Source organism: Bos taurus, chromosome 5 (genome assembly GCF_002263795.3).
Source record: "Bos taurus isolate L1 Dominette 01449 registration number 42190680 breed Hereford chromosome 5, ARS-UCD2.0, whole genome shotgun sequence".
In the NCBI taxonomy this organism is placed as follows: domain Eukaryota; kingdom Metazoa; phylum Chordata; class Mammalia; order Artiodactyla; family Bovidae; genus Bos; species Bos taurus.
Genome location: NC_037332.1, coordinates 5604698 through 5628996, shown reverse-complemented (window position 1 = coordinate 5628996; position 24299 = coordinate 5604698). Strand labels below are relative to the sequence as shown.

At 41.3% G+C, this 24299-nt stretch overlaps 1 protein-coding gene across 11 annotated transcripts in view; it reads left to right on the top strand.

The window, feature by feature from the left end:
* The first annotated feature begins 388 nt into the window (after window positions 1-388).
* The window catches only part of NAP1L1 (nucleosome assembly protein 1 like 1), a 36748-nt gene continuing 12837 nt past the window's right edge, over window positions 389-24299 (top strand). For 2 of the 11 annotated variants that reach the window (XM_024992325.2, XM_024992326.1), the window contains exons 1-4: window positions 389-528; window positions 15591-15627; window positions 19794-19879; window positions 21299-21401. In XM_024992325.2, the coding sequence (XP_024848093.1) occupies window positions 504-528; window positions 15591-15627; window positions 19794-19879; window positions 21299-21401 (251 nt within the window). In that variant the 5' untranslated portion in view covers window positions 389-503. 11 annotated transcript variants of the gene reach the window in all.

Genomic DNA, 24299 nt, shown 5'->3' with positions numbered 1-24299 from the left:
ACAGAGAACAATATTTTATATGAAAAGTAACTACTTTCCAAAATAAAAAAATTGAGCAGAGTGATTTTATGTTTTTGCAATCTCTTTAATGTCTGGTTGAACAGCAGATGACGGGGATTCTAATATTTGCTTCTGTTTTCAGTGTTTCCATATCACATGTCATGTAGCCTCTGGAAAATTCCACTGTGTAATTATGACAGAATGAGTGTCAAAGCAAATAACATTTTAGAATTATTATGGAAATACTTTGACTTCCCCCTTGAAAGAGTACTGGAACCCTCCGACCACACTTTAAGAACCACTGTCTTAAGAGTTAGTATTAGTCAATCCAGCTTCAATTGAAAATAGCCATGAGGTTGGATTTACTTTTTCAAAATGAGGAAACAACACTGTCCTCATTATAAAGCGTCCAGACCATACACGAACATGCCATTTTCATCCATCAAACATACGAAAGCAGAAATGAGGGATTGCAAGTCACGTAAGAGGATGGAGAAGTTGGAATGAAGAGCATCCCCGGAAGCCACGGTAAACCACTGAGTTAGGAAAAGCAAAACCGGCAAAAGACGCCACCGAGGCGGTTAGGAGGAAAGAACTGTTGTTCTTACGGTAAAAAATGGGCGGGGAGAGGAAACGGTTATCCGGGATCCTAGAGTTTGTAGGAATTAGGCCCCGACACGGTAGGAAACTAAGGAGCGCTCGCTGTCCGGATGCGGCAAGGCAGGACCCGGAGGTTGGCCTCCCGCCCTCATCCTTCCCGGTACCAGGCCGGGGTGGGAAGTTGGGGGAGGCGGGGGCCGAGGTGGGCCGTGAGCGAGGCTGGGGTCAGGGCCGTACCCCGGAACGGAAGGGGCGACGAGTTCCTTTCTTGCTAAGAGCGTAGAAAAGAGATGGCTGGAGGCGTCGTAGGGGGCGGAGGCGGGAACCCAAGTCTGGCGCTGCGAGTTTGGAGGTCGCCGGGGGAAAGGAGGAAGGTTCCGTTGCTAGGCGACCGGTCCTGGCCCCGCCTCCCAGTCGCGTCGCTAGGAGACGGGGAGGCCGGGGGGCGGGCGGCGGAGCCAGCCCTGCGTGCTGACGCTGATTGTATATGAGCGCGAGCGGCGGGCTCTCGGGTCTTTTTTAGCGCCATCTGCTCGCGGCGCCGCCTCCTGCTCCTCCCGCCGCCGCCCTGAGTCACTGCCTGCGCAGCTCGGGCCGCTCGGCTCTCCGCGCTCGCCACCGGTAACGGGCTGGGGCCCGACGGAGAAGGGAGGGACGTGGAGGCCCCGGGCGGCCCGCGTGAGCGGAGGGGTGAGGGGGCTGGGGACGGCGAGCGGGGCCTCCGGGGCCGTCCGCGGAGGCCGGAGCCCGAGCCGCTGTGGGAGCCGTGACCCCGCCGGCGGAGAGGGCCCGCGGCTCGGCCGATGCTTCCCGGGAGAGCCGACCGGGAGGCGTGTGGGGCGGGGGAGCGTCGGCGCGACCCGGGAGGGTCCGCCCCGGGGCCCTCTGAGCCCCGTTGGCCTCTCCGCGCCCGCGAGGGCGCGGCCCCGGCGAAGCCCTGGCGCCCGGAGCGGGGAGGCGGCCGGGGCGCAGGCCGAGTCGGGGTCTGCAGCCCACCGTCGCCGCGACGCCCACTCCCTGGAGGGGAGGCCGCGGGGGGAGAGAAGGAGCCGCGGAGGCTGCGAATTCCGACGGGAGGGAGGGGCTGCGCGGGGACCAGGCCCCGGGGCGGGGAGGGGCGAGGAGGCGGCGAGGCTCCGGGCTGCCCGCCCCCGGGAGGTGGCGACCCGGCCGGGAGGGGAACCCCCGCGGCTTCCCGCTGCACGTGGCCGGGGCCCAGGCGCGGGTGCAGACCCCCTTCTGGTAGCCCTCCACTAAAAGTTGAGGAGGTGGTGGGATGCGAGGGTGAGCAGGAAGCCAACCAGTCCAGCTCTTGGGTTTGCAACTCTCCTCTGCTTCTCGTTCATCTTAATCTTTTTAGGTACCGCAAGAAAGAGTGAATGTTAGTTGATGGATGAAGGAGCGGGGCCTTCACTACTAGGATTTTTAAGAATTATCGCGTGTAAAGCACTTACGTTAGCTGTTGTTAACAAGAGATTCTTTTGTGTCCTCTCAAGTACAAATTAGAATTAGGATGGGTATCTTGATCAGGGTTTTTTTTATTTGGGAAGCATTGGTCGTAATTAGTCGACTCCTGAACAGTGGAAGTAAATGATTTGGTCTGCAGTGTCTTTTTAATTCGTCGAGGGCGTCTGTTGCTTTCTTACTAGTTCCTTTATTCCCGTTCCCACTGTAAGATACTTAACTAGCTGTTTGGTGTTTAACGTTATGGTGGAGGCGTTATGGGGTGAAATGAGACGCCCAAGTAAGCGTATACTGAGCCAGGGTTGTAACCTGCTGCCTCATCAGTGCTTCATGCTTTGCCCTCAAAAAAAAAAAGAGGCCGGGAAAGGAGGCGGGGAATGAAGGCCTGTCGGGGAGGGCTGGGTTTTTGGAGGAAGAAAGAGCCGGGCACGTGATGTCCTCAAAGAGCCCCAATTTTATTCTGTTTGATTGTGGGTTCTGTAAGGACTGCATTTTAAAAGCTCACAACTTAACACTGCTTATCTGACTTCAGGAGAGCTGAGCTGGAAAACGAAATTTGCCATTTTTGAAAGTAGGTGGCATCAAAAATACTTTTTCAAATTAGTGTTTTAGGTCCTGTTTTGTTGTTAGCTTTAATAACTACTTCTATACTTATTTTCCTTAGGAAGTAATACACCTTACCTTTGATTGGATAAAGGAAAAGCCTTATATTTAGAATAACTTACTTAAAGCTGACAGGAGGTAAATGAGGTTTACAGTGACCTTGTGGGACTGATGTCTTAGGCTTATTCCGAAGTTGTCTGAGTTCAGATTAGTGGCCCAGATCTAAAATGGGCCTTTTACTTTTTAAAAAGATTGGTCCTTTCATACCAGTCTGAAAATTTTCATAAGTTTTATTTGTTGTAAAGTACCTGTTTTTGATATTGGACCTATTGACAGGGAAAATTGTTAAGCTGATACTAAATGTGACACGATTGTCTTTGTCATCTAACGATTAAAAAAACAAAACCCACACGTGTACCAGAACTAACTTAATCCACAGTGCTATTGCTTGTTTTATTACTTACTCAACTTGCCCATATTGCCTTGAGATGACTGATTCTGAACTCTACCGAATGTATTCAGTACATATCCTTTTGTAGGAAAAGTGGCTAAAAAAGGTAGAATCTGTTTGACTTCAAGGTATGAAGATATCAAAATTAAACATTGCTTTTCTTTGTTTTCTGCTTGATAATTTGAGATATTAATGAAAGGCAATGAATCCTGATCAATTTAGGAAATAAGGATCAATCTGTTCATACCCTCAAGTCTAATCAAATCTGTAATTGCTTATGTTCTTAGTTGATTCTTTGAGTAAATATTTTAGCTCCTATTTGGACATATATCATGAGCCAAACAGGCAAATTGGTTATTTTATATAAATTGTTGAGTGGTTATGAGTGTTCTGAAGAAAAAGAGCTGGAAAGTGGGAGATAGAGGAGTATCTATAACCTCCTTACATGAAGGAATTTGTTAAAATTATGCTAATATTAAGTCCCATTTCGTACTAATTCCATCTGAATAAGTTGGGCAGAGTAGGGATTAGAACGTGAGCACTGCTGTTTTCACTCATCCTTGTAAGTTACTTAGTACTTGAACTGCAGATCAGTAGACCACATTGCTGGACTTGCCAAGTGGTCTCAGCCCAAAGTTAGTTCTGGTTACCAACTCTGTTTTCTACTGCTACATAGTTTGATATATTTTTACTTGTTCAGAAGTTTTATACATTTTGATTTTTGTTGGAGAAGGGGGTCATAATTTTGAAGAGTTTATTAATTACTGTGAAAATATTGTCTCAGATACAGAGGGTACAGACGAATACAACAGGCATAAAATAATAGGATTTCTTGCATGATTATTCAGGCAGTGTTTTAAAATTATTCTACATATATATAACTCAGTGCTCCTAGAGATAAGTAGTATCAACATTTAAATGAGGGAACAGGTACAGAGCAGTTAAAGAACTTATTATCCAACGTTACATAACTGAGAAATGATAGTTTATAATAAGGATTTTATATTGGTTTAAAGCAAGTTCCCTTGACTTAATTGTTGTACTATACAGTATATAGGGCTTCTCTCAGCTCAGTTGGTAAAGAATCCGCCTGCAGTGCAGGAGACCTGGGTTCGATTCCTGGGTCGGGAAGATCCCCTAGAGAAAGGGATAGGCTACCCGCTCCAGTATTCTTGGGCTTCCTTTGTGGCTCAGCTGCTGAAGAATCTGCCTGCAATGTGGGAGACCTGGGTTCGATCCCTGTATTGGGAAGATCCCCTGGAGAAGGGAAGGGCTACCCACTCCAGTGTTCTGGCCTATACAGTCCGTGGGTTCGCAAAGAGTTGGACACGACTGAGCGACTTTCACTTCACTTTATAGTATGTATCTGCTTAGAATTTAAAAGCACTCTTTCTTGGGTTCCACTGGGCTTCCAAGGACAGTTAAAGCACTTATAGTCATGAAGATTTCTTCCAATATATGTCTGATATTGTGAATACCTTGTAGTTTTGTTAATTTTCACCAGATTATCAGTCCATGTGTGTTTCTCTGCTGTTTGGTCAGATGGTACTATAGATAATGCGATTACTTGAACAGAAGATAGTGTTCTCAAATAGTGTATTTGGCTTGGGACCCGTATAAAAGTCAGTTCTAGATTGACTTGGTATCTCTGAAGTGAAAAAGTGAGCATAAAGAATGAGATGTTCTAGCTACGTAAAGAACGAGATGTACTACTACTACGAGGTTGTGTTGGAATCAAGTACTGAGCCCCTGGCCCACCGAAACTGTTGGTAGAACAGCAGTGTCCAAAATACAGGTTTGTTTAAAATGCATTCAGCTTGAGGTAGGTCTCAGGTAAAGGGAAATTCTTTTTTTGGGGTTTTACTGGTTCCCTTGAACCTTTTTGCTTTAAAACGTGTGTGTCCGTGCACACTCAGTATCGGGCTCGGTTCCTCTCTAGAATTTTCCAAGCAGGAATACTGGAGTGGGTTGCCATTTTCTCCTCCAAGGGATCTTCCCCACCCAGGGATTGAACCCAAGTCTCTTCTGTCTCCTGCATTGGCAGGTGGATCAGTTACCACCGTGGGCTTCCCCGGTGGCTCTCAGAGAGTAAAGAATATGTCTGCAATGCAGGAGACCTTGGTTTGATCCCTGGGTTGGGGAGATCCCCTGGAGAAGGGAAAGGCTACCCATTCCAGTACTTTTGACTGGAGAATTCCATGGACAGAAGCACGCTACAGTCCATGGGGTCACAAAGAGTTGGACACAGCTGAACAACTAACACTTGTTGTAGTTTTCTTTTTGTTATCCTTTAAAACTTTTAAAACTTTACTTTAAATTTTTGATTGTGCTGCGAGGCTCGTGGGATCTTCGTTTCTCAACCAGAGGTGGAACCCAAGTCCTCACAATGAAAGTGTAGTGTTCTAACCATTGGATTGCCAGAGAATACCCCCAATATGTAGTTTTTAATGATTGGCTATTTCACTGTGAAGCAGCTATTTTCTATAAAGGAATATAACTAGGTTATATAATCTGTGTAGTGGGTGATAGGGTTTGGCTTTTGGAATAGTGGAATCGGCATGGGTATTGGAAGTCAGATTTTAATTCCTAGTGTTTTCATTTGTGTGTGGCTGAGCAAGTTGCTTACCGTTTTATCTGCAAATAAGAGGAAAGTCTGTAAGTCTTACAGAGTAAGCTCTGTAAATGTTATTTTTCTTTCCTTCTCGTTGGAAATAAGAACAGAATCAAGTATACTGGAATGGTAGATCATTTGATTTCTGGACGTCTAGCTTTTATATAACCACAAAATAATCAGCTAACGATCTGATTGAATCACTCATTTCCACCTCTTTCTCCATTGGAAGATTTTCTTCATGTTCAGGTTTTCTGGTTAAGATTTGCCTTCAGTCTTGTTATGAACCCCGTCTTTACATTGAGATCTGTAACACTGAGTACTGGGTTGAACTTTTTATTGTAAATGTTAATCCTTAGGAATGTTTCTCCTTTAAATCTTTTTTTTTTTTCCAATGTTAGTACAATGACACCAGCTTTTGGTTAAGGATTGTATTTTACCTTGAAGCTGTTTGTATTCTTGTTACAGATGTGTTTCTTATAAGTTGGATGCAGTTGAATTTTCTTTAATCTGATAGTTCTAAAAGGGAGCCTTTAGTTGATTTATGTAATCACTATGATAAGGTTTAATTTTAATTTGTGTGTGTGTGTGCTTTTTATTTGTCCAACCTGTTTTTCTTTTAGATTGATGTAAAAATAAGTATAGCTTCCCCAGTGGCTCAGTGGTAAAGAATCTGCCTGTAGTGCAGAAGTTTTGGGTTTGATCCCTGAGTCGGGAACCCACTGCAGTATTCTTGCCTGGAAAATCCCATGGACAGGATCCTGGTGGGCTCCAGTCTATGGGATCACAAGAGTGATCTGTTTCCAAACTTTTGGGGTCACCCTAGAAATTCCAACGTGTTTATTTAAGAACAGTAGAGTAATCCATTTCCTCCCCACTTATTCTCAGTGCTGACTTAATATTATGGTAGTTTAAATTTGACACATTACACAGGGGTAATATTTCTTTTAAAATATTTATTTTGATAGTATGCTAATATCCTTATTTCCTCTCATTTCTTGTGTCTTTAGACCTTCTCTTTGGGATCACTTGACTTATGCCTGAAAAATATACTTACAGAATTTATTAATGAGAGTGCTGGAGATATTTTAGCCTGAAAGTACCTGTTTTACCTTCTCAAAGGATATTTTGGTTGGGTGTAGTAGTCTAAGATCCTTAGTTACTTCAGCACATTGAGCACACAGACCGTTCCGTCGTCTTTTGGTGTCTGTTGAAGAGAAGACGGCTGTCAGTCTTTTATGCGTTTGACGTTAATCTGAGTCTTTTTTCTGAGTCCTTTTGAGGAGACTTCTGTCTCGTCTTGGATTTTCACTCAAGCATCTTAAGTGTGGGTTTTTTATTTTGCTAACTGGAATTTATAGACTTGTCTTCCATTAGTTCTGGAAAATAACTTGGCTATTTATTTCTTCAAATATTCTGTCCATTCTCTCCTCTACTCCTAGAACGTCTGTTAAATCTTTGTTAGACTTCATTGTATCCTAAAATGTCTTTTCCATAGTTTTTATTCTCTAGTCTCTGCCATACTTCGGAAGATTTCTTCTAAGCTCACTTTCAAACCGCTTAATTCTCTCTCCAGCTGTGTTTGGTTTACTGTTAAACCTGCCCATTTAGTTTGTTTTTTTTTTTTCTGTTATTTGCTTTTTTTTTCTGTTTTTGCTTTCTGTTGTTTTTATTTCTGGAAATTCTGTTCTTTGCCAGGTTTGCTCTTTTCACCTTTAGTAAATGAGTTTCTTATAGATACTGCTGCAGACACATATTTTCAAACTTAAAAGGCATGGTTGTTTTTTGTGTGTGTGTGGTCTTTTAGACAGTATTGAGGTCTTCCATAGGATTGACGTCTGTTGCTCTCCGTCGCCCCTGTTCTTGCAGATGACTTCATGAACTTCGTAAGGTCTAGCGTGGTGCTCTCACTTACATCTGGTTATGCAGGTGCCTGGGAGTGCTGATGATGGCTCTAAGCTCACAGCTTGAAGTTCGGGGCACAAGGCTGATGAGGTGGATTGGGGTATTGTCCTGGAGAACTCGTTTATTATCTCTGAGAACATAGCGCTTTGAGGTTTCTGCTTAATTTGGGAAGGTTGCTCTCAAGATTCCCTACCTTGGTAAGTCCAGAGCTTTTGGTTTCCGCAGACCGTTCGCATCTGAGGTTGGCAGGTTTCCCTCTGGGCAGAAGTAGTTTACTTATCCTTTTCCTTCCTGTTTTGCCTTCAGTTTCGGTTAGTAATTTCTTATTATCTTACTTTTTTAAACAAATATTTGATTCTGTACTTTTAATTAATTTTCATTAGTAGAGTTGGTCTGCATAATCTAGCTTGTCACTTCCAGGAATGGAAAGTCTTCAGATCTCTTAGAAAGCAAATTCATGTCTGATAAGTAAAAATCTCACTGATTTTACTTAAAGTTGTTGACTTGCAGTTAAAAAAAAAATCTGTAGATATTAAACTAAACTTGTGTTTTTTGATGTGATCTGATTGCCTGAGACCACCTGTCTCAGAACCTGGTTTCTTATTTAGAATTTTTTTTTTTTGCATCTACTCTCTCAGACATGTTAGTTTTGAATCTGGGTATGGGAATTGGTCCATTATTTTTATTTTTTTAGATTTGTTTGTAATTTTAGATTTATGGGAAAGTTGTAGAGATAGCTTAGAGTTCCCATTTGCCCTTTACCCAATTTTCCCTAATGTTAATATCCTACATTACCAGGGTGCATTTACTGGTCAGTCTGTACATTAATCAGAACTGAAAGAATCTGATTTTAGCCATCATGCCAGCTAATTGTTTTGCGAAGGATAGTTCAAAATGGACAGATTGAAAGAAACTCTGTGTTTGTTGAGTATTAATTAGATATCAAACAGATCTTTTACATGAATTTGCTTCTTAATAAGAGAAACCAATGAAGGAACCATTTTCTTCTGTGTTGAAGATGAAATAAGGCCAGAAGTTGTTTGCCTGAGCTAAATTCCCACAAAGCTGGTGTTAGCCCAAATGGTCTGACTTCAAAACTAGGCGTTGTTGTGTGCGCGCCCAGTTGTGTCTGGCTCTTTGCGGCCCTGTGGCAGGCTGCAGCCAGGCTTCTCTGGCCATGGGGTTCTCCAGGCAAGAATTCTGGAGTGGGTTGCCATCTCCAAGAGATCCTCTAGCCCAGGGACTGAACTCATGTCTCCTGCATTGCAGGCAAATTCTTTACCACTGAGCCATCAGAGAAGCATACTTTAAAAAATAGAAGTGTATATGACCAAGAAATCTATTACTTTAGCCGGAACGGGCAGATTGGAGAGGGCATCTGTGAGGAAATGAATTGCCCTCCTGTTCTATCTTGAATCTCTGTAATAATGCATCAAAACGATAAGAGTTTGAATTCTGAATATAATGGTAGCAAAGTGGACGCTGAGGAACAGTGTAGCCAGTCTTCTGTGAACATGTTAGAATGTTATAAAATTTTGAATTTAGAAATTTTGGGTGTTTCTTTTTGTTTCATGCTTTTTGATAATTGTTGGATTTAGTAGACTATATATTCAAGGGAGCAAATTCTAAACTGTTAGTAAATAGTATCTGGATAGGAAAACCTAATAATGCAGTATGAAATGTAAGCTCTCATTTACTTCTAGTCTTTTCTCTCTCATACACACCTGCTGTTAGGTTTCTGGTGTATTTTTCTAGAAATGTCTTATTCATAAGAAAGTATGTGGATGAGAATGGATATTCGTATATACTCAGGTTGCGTTTTACTCCTGCTTTGTTGCTCTTTCCGTATCAACTCAGATCTGCATCTTTTTTTTTCTTTTTTTTAAAAACTATTTTACTTTTGGCTCTGCTGGCTGTGCAGGCTTTTCCTGTGTGGGCTTCTCGGTGTCGTGGCTTTGGTTGTGGAGCAAGGGCACTGCGGTGTGCGGGGTTCAGTAGCTGCAGCTTGTGGGGTCTTCCCGGATCAGGGATCGGACCCGTCTCCTGAGCTGGCAGGTAGACTCCTCACCACTGAGCCTCCAGGGAAGTCTTGCTTTTTCTTCTTCTGTTGTTGTTGTTGTTTTTAATTGCAAAGCATTCCATTGCATGCACATTCCACACTAGTGGTTTAATTTTGCTAAGTAACTGTAGCTGCCATATATGTGTCTGTGTGTGTATATATATATAAACTTTGTATACTACTCTGAAGGATACAGTGCAGTGATTGGAAAAAGCAGATATAATCCCTGGAATCATGAATGTTATGGTCTGGTCACTGGTGGAAGACAGACCTTAGTCAAATAATCACAATAATCTATAATTACAAACTGGAGGTATCTTATGATGGAAAGAAATGGGGCTTTATAAGAGTGTGTACAACCAAGAAATCTTACTTAGCCAAGATGTACAGATTGGAGAAGGCATCTCTGAAGGAGTCAGTGCTAGTCTGTTTTGTCTTGAAGAAGTAAAACTTTGAGCGGACAGTCAAAGAATATGTAGGACTTGGATTTTAGGAGAACCTATTAGACAAACGTGACAGGTGTACAGGCACTTAGATCCTTTACTTCTGTTTTTTCAGGGTAGGTTCTCACAAATTGAATAACCAAGTCTGGAGATGGACATGTTTAAGGTGTTTGTTATTCCCATAGCCAAATTGCTCTCCAGAAAGATAACAGTTTATGGAATTCCCTGGCGACACAGTGGTTAAGAATCTGCCTGCCAATTCAGGGGACATGGGTTTGCTCCCTGGTTCAGGAGGATTCTACAGGCCTGGATCAACTCAACCCACCCGCCACGACTGCTAGAGCCAAAACAAGAGAATAGCCCCCACTCATCACAACTAGAGAAAGCCTGTGTCCATCAGGGAAGACCCAGCACAGCCAGAAATAAATAAAGGAAAGAAAATAGTTTCTGTAAACGGTAGCCATATTTAAGAATGCATATTCACCATAATTTTCCCTGCATTATTGATCTGATAGATCTGAAGCCCACTTGTGTTTCTTTGATTCAATATTTTCGTTATTTTTGAATTAGTATATTCGTAATTTTTTGCTAAGTGTTTTGTTAATGCTGACTTCATTAACCAGCATCGCTAGAGAAATACATCAGTGCTTAGAGATTATTTACAGTAAATAGAAAATATTTAAAAATAGAGTAGGTTACAGTAGGAAGAATTATTTCCTTTATAATTGTCTAAAGGATGGATGTTGGATTAGTAATAATGCTCCAAAGGATAGCACTTGACTGCTAAAATCAGAAAGTCAGTTTTTTAAAGTGAAACGTGTATTAAACATATTGATATGAGGAATCAAATCTTGTCACTTGTTGTGAGTGAAAGACTAAGGTTTTGGGACTTCCTGGTGGTCCAGTGGTTTAGAATCCACTTTGCAATACAAGGGATGTGGGTTTGATCCCTGGTTGTGGAACTGACTCCACGTGCCACGGAGCTCAGAAGCATGTGCTCCGGAGGCCTGGGCCACAGCTGGGGGTCCTCGCGTGCCGCATGGCCAGCGAAGGCCTGCACGCCACGGCTGAGACCTGGTGCAGCCAGATTAATAAATAAAATGCTTTTTAAAAGATGAAGGTTTTAATTTTTCAAACATTAAAAACTGATTTTAATGTGGGAGTCTATAAGCCTTTTTTTGTTTTGTTCTGATTAAACTTTTTTAATGGGTCTCAAATTCTGTGACAGATTTTTGGTCATTTCTATTAAAAAGTACTGATTTTAAAAGCTAATAACTTAAAGCTGCCACATACAAAACTAATGGTTCGCAAAACAGTCTTCTGAAGGTTTTGCAGTGCAGGTACCATTAACTAGACTTTTACTGTAAAAACTTAAATGGCCAGTTGAGACAAACACCACCGATACAGCCTGGGGCGGCCCTACGGGGGTAATGCTCATGCAGCCTTGGGCTCTCTGGGCACACTTGGTGGCCTTGCCAGTCCCAGGTGCCGCCTCTTGTCTGCTGCTTTGATAATACCGCCAGCAACTGCCTGTCTCATGTCACGAGCAGCAAAACAGCCAAGAGGCAGATAGATAGGCCGAGAAACTCTTAACACACATGGCCTTGCCAGGAATCATATCAGTGATGGCAGCATCACCAGATTTCAAGAATTCGGGGCCACCTTCTAGCTTTTTCCCAGAACACTCGGTCTTCAGTTCAGCATGCTTGCATTAGAGCTGTGTGACAGTCCAGCACTGATTTGGGCCTGGATGGTTCAAGATCGTCACCTGAGCTGTGAAGCCAGCTGCTTCCGTTGGCGGGTCATTTTTGCTGTCACCAGCCACATTGCCACAAAGAACATGTTTGACAGACATGTTCTTGAATCTCACATTGTCCACAGGAGGGCCATTAATCAAAGCATCATGGTGCATTTCAAAAGACTTGTTTCCTTGACTGGAGCAAGGTGACCACATTGCCAGGTTTGAGAATACCAGGCTCTATTTGACCCACAGGGACAGTACCAGTACCAGTACCACCAATTTTGTAGACATCCAGGAAGAGCAAACCCAAGGGCTTATCAGTTGGGCAAGTTGGTGGCAGGATGCAGTCTAGAGCCTCAGGCAGTGTGGTTCAGTGGGCATTGCCATCTTTATGGGTGACTTGGCATCCCTTGAAAGGCATAGTGGCACTTGATTCCAGCAGTGTTGTCACCATGACAACCAGAAATTGGCACAGATGCTTCTGTGTTGGGATTGTAGCCAATTTTTTTATGGAGGTGCTGACTTCCTTAGCAGTTATCTCTTCTGGCTATAGGGTGGCACAGTGCAGTCCATTTCGTTACCTCCAGTGTAACGAAGGTTCCACACCCAGAGAGGAAGCCAGAAGGGCCTGCTCGTGGGTCTGCCCTTTCTTGGAAATACCAGCTTCAGATTCGCCAGCACAGGTGCCGGAATGTGCCTGGAGTAGTGTTTTTGATGAACTCTCTGTGTCCTTGGGGCTTCCTTGGTGGCTCAGTGACAAGCTGCTTGCCAGCGGGGGAGCTGTGGGTTTGATTCCTGGGTTGGAAGGGTCCCCTGGAGGAAATGGCCACCTATTTCAATCTTCTTGTTTGGGAAATCCCATGAAAAGCAAAATCCCATCAACAGAGGAGCCCAGTGGGCTGTAGTCCATGGCATCTCAAAAGAGTCTGACACAGCTTAGTGACTGATCAATCACTGTGTCCCAGGGCGTCAGCTAGGTCACAGAGTACTTGCTGGTCTTAAATTGACACAGGGAGATATCACTGGTGATTGATAATCACTCGTGTTAGCTTTCCGATTGTCCTAGACCCAGGCGTACTTGAAAGAGCCCTTTCCCATCTTGGCAGCCTCCATTTGGACTTTTCAGTGGTTCCCGGCTGAATCCCACAGCGTTTGTAGATCAGGTGGCCAGTGGTGGTAGACTTTTCTGAATCTACATGTTCAGTGACAACAGTGTTGACTTGGGTCTTCTTTCCCATTTTTGCTCAGGTTTAGTGGTGGTTTTTATGACACCTGTGTCCTGGTGGCAAAGCTGTTGTGAAAAAACTAAGCTTATTAAAAAAGTAAATCTGCATTACCCATGGCACTCAGCTGTTTTTCAGTCTTCTCTAAGTTAATCCTGATCCTATAGTGTGAAAGAGTGTAGGATATGCTTTGGCCAGTCCAGCATTCAGAAAACGAAGATCATGGCATCCGGTCCCATCACTTCATGGGAATAGATGGGGAAACAGTGGAAACAGTGTCAGACTTTATTTTTCTGGGCTCCAAAATCACTGCAGATGGTGATTGCAGCCATGAAATTAAAAGACGCTTACTCCTTGGAAGGAAAGTTATGACCAACCTAGATAGCATGTTCAAAAGCAGAGACATTACTTTGCCAACAAAGGTTCGTCTAGTCAAGGCTATGGTTTTTCCTGTGGTCATGTATGGCTGTGAGAGTTGGACTGTGAAGAAGGCTGAGTGCCGAAGAATTGATGCTTTTGAACTGTGGTGTTGGAGAAGACTCTTGAGAGTCCCTTGGACTGCAAGGAGATCCAACCAGTCCATTGTGAAGGAGATCAGCCCTGGGATTTCTTTGGAAGGAATGATGCTAAAGCTGAAACTCCAGTACTTTGGCCACCTCATGTGAAGAGTTAACTCATTGGAAAAGACCGATGCTGGGAGGGATTGGGGGCAAGAGGAGAAGGGGACGATGGAGGATGAGATGGCTGGATGGCATCACTGACTGGATGGACGTGAGTCTGGGTGAACTTCGGGAGTTGGTGATGGACAGGGAGGCCTGGCGTGCTGCGATTCATGGGGTCGCAAAGAGTCGGACAGGACTGAGCGACTGATCTGATCTGATCTGATCTGAACTGCTTAGTCGCTTAGTCACGTCCCACTCCTCGGACCCTGTGGATGGTAGCCGGCCAGGCTCCTCTGTGGAAGTCTCCAGGCAAGAAGACTGGAGTGGGTTGCCATGGCCTCCTCCAGGGATCTTCCCAACCCAGGTATCAAACGCAGGTCTCCCACATTGCAGGCGGATTAGTTACCGTCTGAGCCACCAGGGAAGCCCTAATAACCAAGAACATTATGGACGAATGTGCTGACATACTCAGGGTAAGCTGGAGGCATGGTAGTACTCAGTGATGTGACATTAAGTGCGTTTGAAGGGATGGGGAATGTTTACTTGGTGGATCTGGACCAGAGCTTTATAGCTGCCATTGAATAGTTTAAAGGGCTGACATTTAATAACCAGAATTATTAAACTTAGGGGGAAAAGAAAAGATCTCCAGGGGATCATGAGTGCAGTACGTGGCAGATTTTGGCTTTTAACATGAATTTGATAAAAATAACTTTAAAAAATCAAGTGGGTTTGAGAGAAGTAAAGCATTTTGTCTGTGTGTCGGACTCTTTGCAACCTCAGGGACTGCAGTCCACCAGGCTCCTCCGTCCATGGGATTTTTCAGGCAAGAGTACTGGAGTGGGTTGCCATTTCCTTCTCCAGGAGATCCTCCTGGCGGAGGGATTGAACCCTGGGTCTCCCGCATTGTATGCAGATACTTTACCATTCTAGGCAGATGCTTTACCGCCTGAGCCCCCAGGGAAGTGCATTTGCCCCCAGGGAAGTGCATTTGTCCATACAAAGAGGCAAATGCTTATCGCGGCTCTATTTGTAATACCCCCTCCCCCCAAAAGAAAACCCAAGTGTCCATCAACAGCTGAAAACTTAAACATAGAATAGAATGTATGTTTTCAATGGAATACCACTATACAATAAAAAGTAATGAACTATGCGGTAAGTACTACAACAGATAAATCTCATTCTGGATGGAAGAAGCCAGACCAGAGGGGAAAGTACATACTCTATGATGCCATTTCTATAAAATTCCAGAAAATATAAGCTATAGTGACAGAAGGCAGAGCAACGCTTGCTTGGGATGGGAGGCAGGAAGGGTAGGAGGGAGGTATTCTAACAAGGCAGGGGTATATTTGTTACCGTGACTTTGATGGTTTCATGGATGTATATATATATATGTTTTCATCAGAACTCCTCAAGAGTACTGGGAGGTACTAAGCAGCCCAAAAATTGACCGTTCATGGTTAAAGGAATTTGAATAAAGACTCTTTGTATTACTCTTTTCCTTTGATTCTAGCACACCTCAGATTCTTTTAGCCAACAGTGCTGCTGTAAAAATCCTTGCCCAGTAGATTCTGAATGCCAAGTAGTAACTTTCCTGTTTTAAGTAGCGTCCTCTGAAGAATTTACTTCAGTGACTAGTGTCAGTGTTCCACCTCCTGGCCCCTGTTTGTTTTTAAACACTTTTAACGGGAGTGTATATATATACGTGTGTGTGTGTGTGTATAATACCTTAGCATGGTATTGATGTAAAGAGCTTTGGTTTCAGATGTTTTTACTGGTTTTAAATAAATTGTATGTTTTCTTTTTTTAACATTGATATTTCTCTCCATAGATATTTGGCATTTGTACAACATGGCAGACATCGACAAGTAAGTGACAGAAAGTTGATTCTTTTTTCAGAGATTTGGCTTCACTGTGTACTGTGTGATTTAATTAACAGCAGTACTAATTATGTATTATGAAAATGTAATGACTAATGCTTAGTACCTACTATTTTGAAAGTTGGGTACAGTGTATCCAAGACAAAATATAGTATACATAATCATTGTCATAAATATACTAAACCATTTGTCAGTGTTTATTCTTAGGAAAGTGCTGAGCACAATAATGAGTCATAAATATTTGGAGAATTCGTTTTTTACCATTTCTCAAAGATTTTACAACTTGAACTGTAAAGTATCGTACATAAAGATGAGTTTATAAAATTTAATGTGTAGAGTTGAAAGAACAACAGGACACTTGTGTGCAAGTTTTTAAGAATTGCAGCATTACTCTTAGAAGCCCTGTGTGACCCTTCTCATTTGCATCCTCCTCTTCTCTCCAGATGTGTCAGTACTATCCTGGCTTTGTCTAGTTCGCTTCTGTTTTTCTGTAGAGCTTCAGCCCCTACAAATTCTTAATCAGTATTTACTTTTGAAACTCTTAAATAGCAGTCACAAACTTAGCTGTGTAAAGAAAAATTGCAATATAGCTGAGAAGTCAAAAGTACGAAAAGAAAGACTGTCTGGGTCATGGTCTGCCTTCAGCTTTCCTGAGTCTTACAAAGGCTTATTTTGAAGAAGTCCCTGGGCAAGGTCATACATCCAGGAACCACAGGTTTACTGATGTCGGCATCTGGCAGGCTTCTGGTGCGGATGGATGTCTTGCGGAAGTATGGTCCAGGAGAATGGGATGAACGGCACTGTTTGTTGCTATTTGTAATTCCATGGTAGGCTGCCAACTCAAAGGAGTAGGTAAAACAGCCTTTCAGGATGAAGGGGTTATAATGTGATTATCCGCAGCTGTTGTAGGCAGCAGAGCATGGAGGTGGGAGGGAGGAGACTTTATTACAAGGGCAGCACGTTCAAGTACGTCTAAGAATCTGGCCAGTCCTCCCACGCACACTGTTCATCATTAAAAGGAGAGTGGCAGTGTGGGTGTCGCTGATGAAGGCTCTCAGAATGATGGTCTCCTGAGTCACCCTGCGCGGTGTGGCGTGCTTGACCTTGGCTTCACCGTTGTCATTGTGCATCTCTTTTATCTTCCTGGGGTTTCTTTTTCTCCTCTCTGGAGTTTGCTATGTCCCATGTTTTCTTTTTTTGTACTTGTGGTTTAGCACCTTGGAAGAGTACGAGGGCAGTGAATTCTTTTGAGATGGCATGACTGAAACGACTGGTGACCTTCTGCTTGACGGTTTGGATATGGCATTCTAATCTGGGAATCACTCTTCTTTAGGATTTTGAAGGCACTGCTCCACTGTCAGCTTGCTTCTAGTGTTGAATTTCAGAGTCGTCATAATTCTTAATCACTTGTATGTGAGACTTTTGAATAAATACAGACATATGTATCTATTTCTGGAAGCTACTCAGGCTTCAGAGTTCACAGTTTTTGACCTTGTTAGGTTTTATGCCTCTTGTGTTAGGCATACAGTGGTGGACCCTTTCAGTCTTGCAACTTGGTATCTGTCAGTTCTGGGGCATATGCTTGACTTCCTTTGTTGAATGTCTTCCTGTTTTCTATTTCTGGAGCTTCTCTTATATGTTGGACTGCGTTTTGCTCTAGTTTCTGGCTTTGTCTCTGCTCTTCTTTCTGGACAAAGCAGAAGAAACTATCTTTTAACTCCTGTGTTGAGTTTCTAAATTTCTATTATTTTAGTTTTCAAACATTCCTTTGCTCCCTGTTCCTGTTTTATAGCATCTTCTTATTTGATTGATAATTTCTTTTCTCTGGATACTCATTCCCTTGTATTACCTGTTCAGTCTTAAATTTTCTTTCCCTCTGTTTTGGTCTCAGTGTAGGAGGCTTTCCTCAGATAGGAAGTAATACTTGTTTGCTCATTAAGACTTGGGTGGAGGGAATGCTTAGTTGAAGGATGTTTTTTTTTTTTTTAAAGTTAATTGGAGAGTTTGAGTGTTGGGGAGGGAAAACTTACCAATTTAGTATTTAATCAATTTAATACCCATCAGGGTAGGTATTTGTTGTGAGAATCCCCAGTGTTAGAATGGTACTTTTTTCCTGGGCTGGTCACACAGGTCAGTGAAGAGTGTTTGGGGGGCTAACTTGGGAGAGGGCAGCTAGGGAGGAATGTCTGTATTCCGCATTCTAGTATGCTTCTCTCTGTGGTCCTCTAGTCTGACCTCAGTTCCCTTTCCAAAGCAGAACCTCTTCTGCTAGAGAGAGCATCCTAAGATTTATCAGTTTGCTTATCCTCCCTGTTTTATCAACCTTCACCACCAAGCCCTAGTTCTTTAAAGACACTGTAGGCTGGTTCTCAGCTCTACTACTATGGACTTAGATTTCAGTTGTCCGTAAATTTGTTGGCTCTTATTTCCCTGTCCTTCCGTATTTGTTTTAAAACTTCTTTATCATAATCTTAGTGGAGATTTTAGAAGGATTAAGATCAGTTGAGTATGTGCAATCTGCCATCTAGCCTTCATTTTGTTTTAACGAAAAAAGAAAGAAATTGGTTGTGATAGCTTGATTCTGCCCTACCCCCTCCCACTCCATTATTTACTGTTGGATGCTTGTGAGCTCTTAGCAGGGTAGGAGGAGAGAGGATCCTTGTTCTTCACAGCAGGAGTCAGCAGACTCTGTAAAGGATCTGATCATAAATATTGTAGGCATTTTGGGCCATGTGGTCTGTGTTGCAGCTCTTCAGCTCTGTTATAGTGCCACCAGGGAAGTTGGGCTGTGTGAGAGAAACCATAGACAGTAAATAAATAAATGTGGCTGTGTTCCAGTAAAACTTTATTTAAAGAATAGAAATGGGCTGGATTTGGCCATATGACAGTTTGTGGACTCTTGTTTTAAAGCTTTAAGGTTTAGATGTTCAATAAATGATTGAATGAGACGACACCTGGGGGAAGAACTGTTCCACATTATCTTTAGTGACCTTAGCTCTAAATATGCTTAATTTTATAATAAAAGATACTCCCAAAATAATCTGTGTTGCTTCTGATGGGAAGACTGCTTTTTTCCCCCTTAGTTGACAGAAACAGATTTTTGTAGAATACGGTTGACCTTTTCTGTAGTTGTTACTGTATGAAAATTAGGTCATATTTGTTCCTATGTGCAAATTAAGTTTTCAAATGCTTTTTTAAGATATGAAAGCAGCTGATTTTCTAAACCAAATACTAAAATGTAGAATTACATAAGAAATTGTATGATGCTATTTATATTGACTTAGATATCCCTGTTTTAATACTGATTGTAATATCATGTTCAAAAACTAGAATTTTAAGATGAAATTGGAAGGATATTGTTACTTTCTCCTAGTTTTACTCTGAGCATGAAGTAGACTCAGATCTTCCCCTTAACTTTTACTGTTCTTCCTCATCTCCACTATGAAGTAAAGAAAAAGGAAAGTCCAAAGACAGATACAGGCTTATGTGGTTGTTCTACAGCTAAGAGAGATTGAGGAGCCTTTTGTTTTTCCAGACTCCTTTATTTATTCTTAGCTGGAGACTTCTTCTCCAGGATGCCTCGTGGTCCTACATGGCTGCTGGAACTAGCCATTATATCCCTGTTGTAGGAAAGAGCAATACCAAAACAGCCTCAGCTGTTTACCATCCGATTAAGGAGGATGGTAAAATTCTGCATTGCTTCTCCTTTTTATCTCACTGCCAGAATTTGGTTATATAGCCACATCTATCTGAAAGGTAGGCTGGAATACGTAGACTTGTTAGATTGATGTATTACCATCGCATATAAAATCAAGAGTGCTGTTACTAGGAAGAGTGAAATCAGTAGATATTGAGTTGGAAGCACGTACTTTCTGATGTTATATTCTCTGAATCACAACCCATCAAACCACATTTTTAGCTTAAAGTATAAACTTTATATTTGAAAAGCTTTTAAATGAAATATTAAGTACTTCCAATTTTTACTTATTTACATATGAAGTTTGAAAACTGGATTATCTTTTAGATTTCTTGTTTCATATTTTTGAAAGAGGCATATTAACCTAGAAAATGAATTGAAGTTTTCTATAATTTTTTTTTTTTTTTTTTGGGTAATTGGTACATTTGAACCTTGGTGTGATACTATAATATTATAGCAAAGAACAGTCTGAACTTGATCAAGATTTGGATGATGTTGAAGAAGTAGAAGAAGAAGAAACTGGTGAAGAAACAAAAATCAAAGGTATTATTTTAAATTACTTCAGGAGCCAGTGATTGCTGGCTCACATCTTATACAGGACAGTAATAAACGCCTTTCTCTTTGAATACCTGTCCACCTTCCTGATTAGCCACACCCACAGCAGCAGTTTTGCATGTGAATGTATGTTTGGGATGGGGAGGGAGAAATGGAAAGGAAGAGGGAGATGGAGGTGGAGTGAGGGAGATGGAGGTGGAGTGAGGGAGGAAGGTATGGATCTGGTGACCCATCAGCGGTCACTGTGGCCCTCTACTGCTGGTTGGACATCATGTCTTGTCAAACAGTTGCCTATGAGTTTTATCTGAATTTAGAAGTGTCTTAGGTAGTGGTAGGAGTTGTTGGTAGTGGTGCTTCTAAACATTAGCTTAGACTTGAAAAGGTTTAACATGTAGAAAATATGTTGTATGTATGTCTGTCTTTTTTTAATTCTTTCTAACCAACCAAAAAAAGAACATTTATTAAATGTAGACAAAAATCACTCAACATTTTCTTTAGCGATTTATTTTTAAAAGGGGTAATAATGGTTAGTGGGGAATTATACTGCTTTAGGGTATAAAGGGGCAAGAATATCAAGGTACCAGATGACTTGACTTCCATTTTTAGGCCAGAATGAGGTTTATTGTGAAAAGACTACTGAACTAATGATACAGGACTGTATCTTTATGGCCATATTGGTACTTCTAAAAGTATGTTGGTTATCACAACTGTATATCATTGAAGAATCAAATTACTATTAGAAGTAAATTGATCTTTAAAGACATAAACTGGGAAAATTGATGCAATTTTTTTATAAAGTCTGTATTGACAGAGCAGATGAGATAGCAGAATAGTTTTGCACAAATGTAGCTTATTTTTGGATGGAGTGTAATTTTTAGAGGCCATCAACCGAATTTTGTTTGGCTTTAGTTACAGCCTTTGACCGTCTCAACTGTTAACTCGGTTCAGGTGCACATAAGTACATGCACAGGCTCAAGGAATCATTCAGGTCATTCATTTGACCATCTTTCTCCCAGGCTTGAAAGGGTCACTGTTTTTGCAGTTTTCTTATGTGTTGTCTGACTTCAAAGGGTTATCAAAGATCACAGATAGGCATCTGGATGAATCTTTGAACTTCTCAAAACACAAGGTGGGTAACACACATAGGAAGAGAAAGGATAGTGTTCAGAATAGTTGTGGCAGTGGCCTTGAGAAGTGGTGGCCTTAGACATCTTTAGGAACCTGAACTTGTTCTGTACGCTAGATTTTCCTAGAGTGAATTTTCCTTACCTTGCTGTTCGTCTCTACTCATACCAGAGATTTATGGGCTAGTCAGGAAAGCTTCATGATTGGATTGCCCTATTAAAATAGCATAATACATTTTCATAAAATCCTTCTTTCGATGCCCTTTTGTTTTTTTTTTTAAAGCGCGTCAGCTGACTGTTCAGATGATGCAAAATCCTCAGATTCTTGCAGCCCTTCAAGAAAGACTTGATGGTCTGGTAGAAACACCAACAGGATACATTGAAAGGTACACGTTCTTCTTTTTCATAGTCTGTCTTTCTATAATCAGCATTGCAGGTGAATATTTTTAAGGTCATCTGGGACTTAATGTATGTCACAGTGGAAAAGCTAATGTTCATTATAGGATTATTGGGAGTTTAAAATTTTGCTAAGTACCAATTTAGAGTTGGTCTTTTAAAGTTTATTTTGGTTCATCTCCATAGGAAGTATATGAATCTTAAATCATCCCTGAGATTTGTTTAGAGATTTGTTAGAAATGCAGAGAATTAGCAGAAATACAGACTTCTTATTTATTTCATTGGTGATAAAAGTCATTAGTAATAACCCAAGTATCTTATTCTGCCTCTGATATTTTTTACACAACTTTGACTTTAAGATCTGCCCACGTTGCTGTCTCTCTGTACCTTAGTCAGTAGTTTCTCTGTGTTCCCTGGCTGTCTGTGATGTTCGTCCACCATGCTTCACTGTATGCTTTTTCTTTGACGGCCATCTGGATTGTCTCCGAGCTCCATCATCACAGATGCCATTGTGATGGTCATCCTGGTGCATGTCCTCTTAAGGGGTTGTGTGAGAGTTTCTTTGGAGTATGTACTTCTCGGGGGATTGATAGTTGTAGGATATGCAAGCCTTCAGTACTTCCAGGATATGTGAAGGTTGATTTAGCTTTGTGTCCTTGCCAGCAGTTGGCATCATTCAGCCTTATAGTTTTTGTCTTTACCAGCCTAAAGAGATGCAGGCTCCTTTTGTTTATTTGTGTTTTCTGATTTTTAATGAATTGACGTTCTTTGCGTGATAATTGGGAGTGGGCCTTTTAGGTTGCTCATTTGTACCCTTTGGCCCATTCACTTGTGGGGGTTTACTGTCTTTTTCTTGTTTTGTAGGAGTTCTTATGTGTTCTGGATTTTAATCCTTTCTCAGTTTTAGACTTTGTAACTAATTTTTGTGTCATTTCTATTAATTTTGTCCATGGTGTCCTCCATTAAATCCTTAATTTTTATGTTCATTAACTTTTTTACCTACGTCTTATTCTTTTGAAGATGTATTTTCCTTGCTCCTACGTTTCCTATTGACTTGATTAGTTTTATCTTCTACCTTTAGACCTTGAATCCTTCTAGAGATCACCTTTCTGTTTCTTAGTAAGTTTTTATAGCGCTTCACTCCACGGTTCCTTCTTTCCCATTTATGTTGCCACCTTTATCACACATCAGATCCTTCTAAGCGCCTTTGTCTCTGAGCAGCACTCCTCTCTTGCAGCAGCGGTCTTCATTGTTTCTGCCTGTTCTTCTGCCATTGTCCCACTTACTGACTCTGGCTTTAGAGTATGTCTTCATATCTGACAGTTGCTTTCTCCTACCATCTCTCACCCATCATGGAACACACTCTTAGGATTGATCTTACCATCTGTAGCCCGTTAGCCCATGTATGGTTGAGGGTGAGTTTATTAGGGTTTTCTTAAAAAACAAACAGAACCCCCAAAATAAAGCAACTACAATTTTGATAGGAATTCCACTATCTTTTTGGTATTAAATTGTCTCATCCATGTCCTTGTATTTATTCAGATCGTATTCTGTATTTTATTACGAAGTGTTCTTAATTTGTATTGTTATTGTGACTATTATTTTTTACTGTATTTTCTGTTTGACTTTTTTTTTTTCCGACTCTTGATTTTGTTATTCAGTGTACATGTATGTGTACTGTGCTTAGTCGCTGAGTCATATCCAACTCTTTCATGACCCCATGCACTGAGTCCCTCAGGCTGGTCGCAAGAATTCTGGAGTGGGCTGCCATTTGAGTTGTTCATGATACAGGAGTGCTATTGATTAGTATTAAAGTTGATTTTGTGTCCAGAAACCTTGCTATTCTTGTTGTATAGTAATTTGTTCTTTTATTTTTCCCATAGCCCCAAAGTCTCATCTGCAAACAAGGGCAGTTTTAATTCTCATCTTCCACATTATATCACATTCCATGGTAATTTTTCTTTCTTGATAACATTGGCTAGGACTTTCAATATTGCGTTAAGCATTAGCATCAAAAATGAGCATTCTAATCTTTACCAGAATTGAATGTATAATCTCTTCACTAATTTGGTATCTATTGGTGATTTTTTAGTGGTCTTCTTGTCCTTTTTAGATTCTGATGATCTTTTGACTTTTTCTTTGAATTTACTAATTATATATTAAATATATACTTTTGGAAATATGAGTTGGGTACTTAGGCTGGGTAGTTACCTTATTCACTAGTGGAAAGAGCTTACGTGTGCTGGTAAACTAATGTCTTCAGTTTCTCTTTTGTCAATTGTGGAGTTTTATTTTCTAAAAAATATACATTTTATCTAGGTGTAAAATTTATTAGTATACAGTTCGTACTTTTAAAAAATCTAATTGTCCCTTCTGTATTCTGTACTTTGTATCTTCATTAGTTTTTCCAGTTGTCTCAGTCTTAATGTTTTTAAGAACAGGCTTTGATTTTCCATTTTCATATATTTTTGTTATTGCTGCTTTTTCCCCCCTTGCCTTTAACATTATTTCCTTATTTGGGTTTGCTCTATTCCTCTTTCCAGTTTCTTGATTGCATGTTTAGTTCAAAAAACCTTTAACAGCTATAAAACTTTCTATAAATGTTATGGGTATGTTCAGTGTGAAGATCTATATGCCAAAGTCAACAGCTTAGGCATATTAGTTGTACTGTTCAGATTCTCTTTATTTCTGGTTATTGATTAATGCTTTATCAGTTTCTGGGATAGATGTGTAAAAAATGTTCATTCACTTAATTTACCTCTCTCTTATTATAGTAAAATAGCTTATAATCTAATAGCTTTATTTACCCTTATTGATCTCTTAAATTCACCGATAATGTACTTCCTGTAGGCTTCTGTTTTTTTTCCTTCTAGGCAACAGTAAATTTT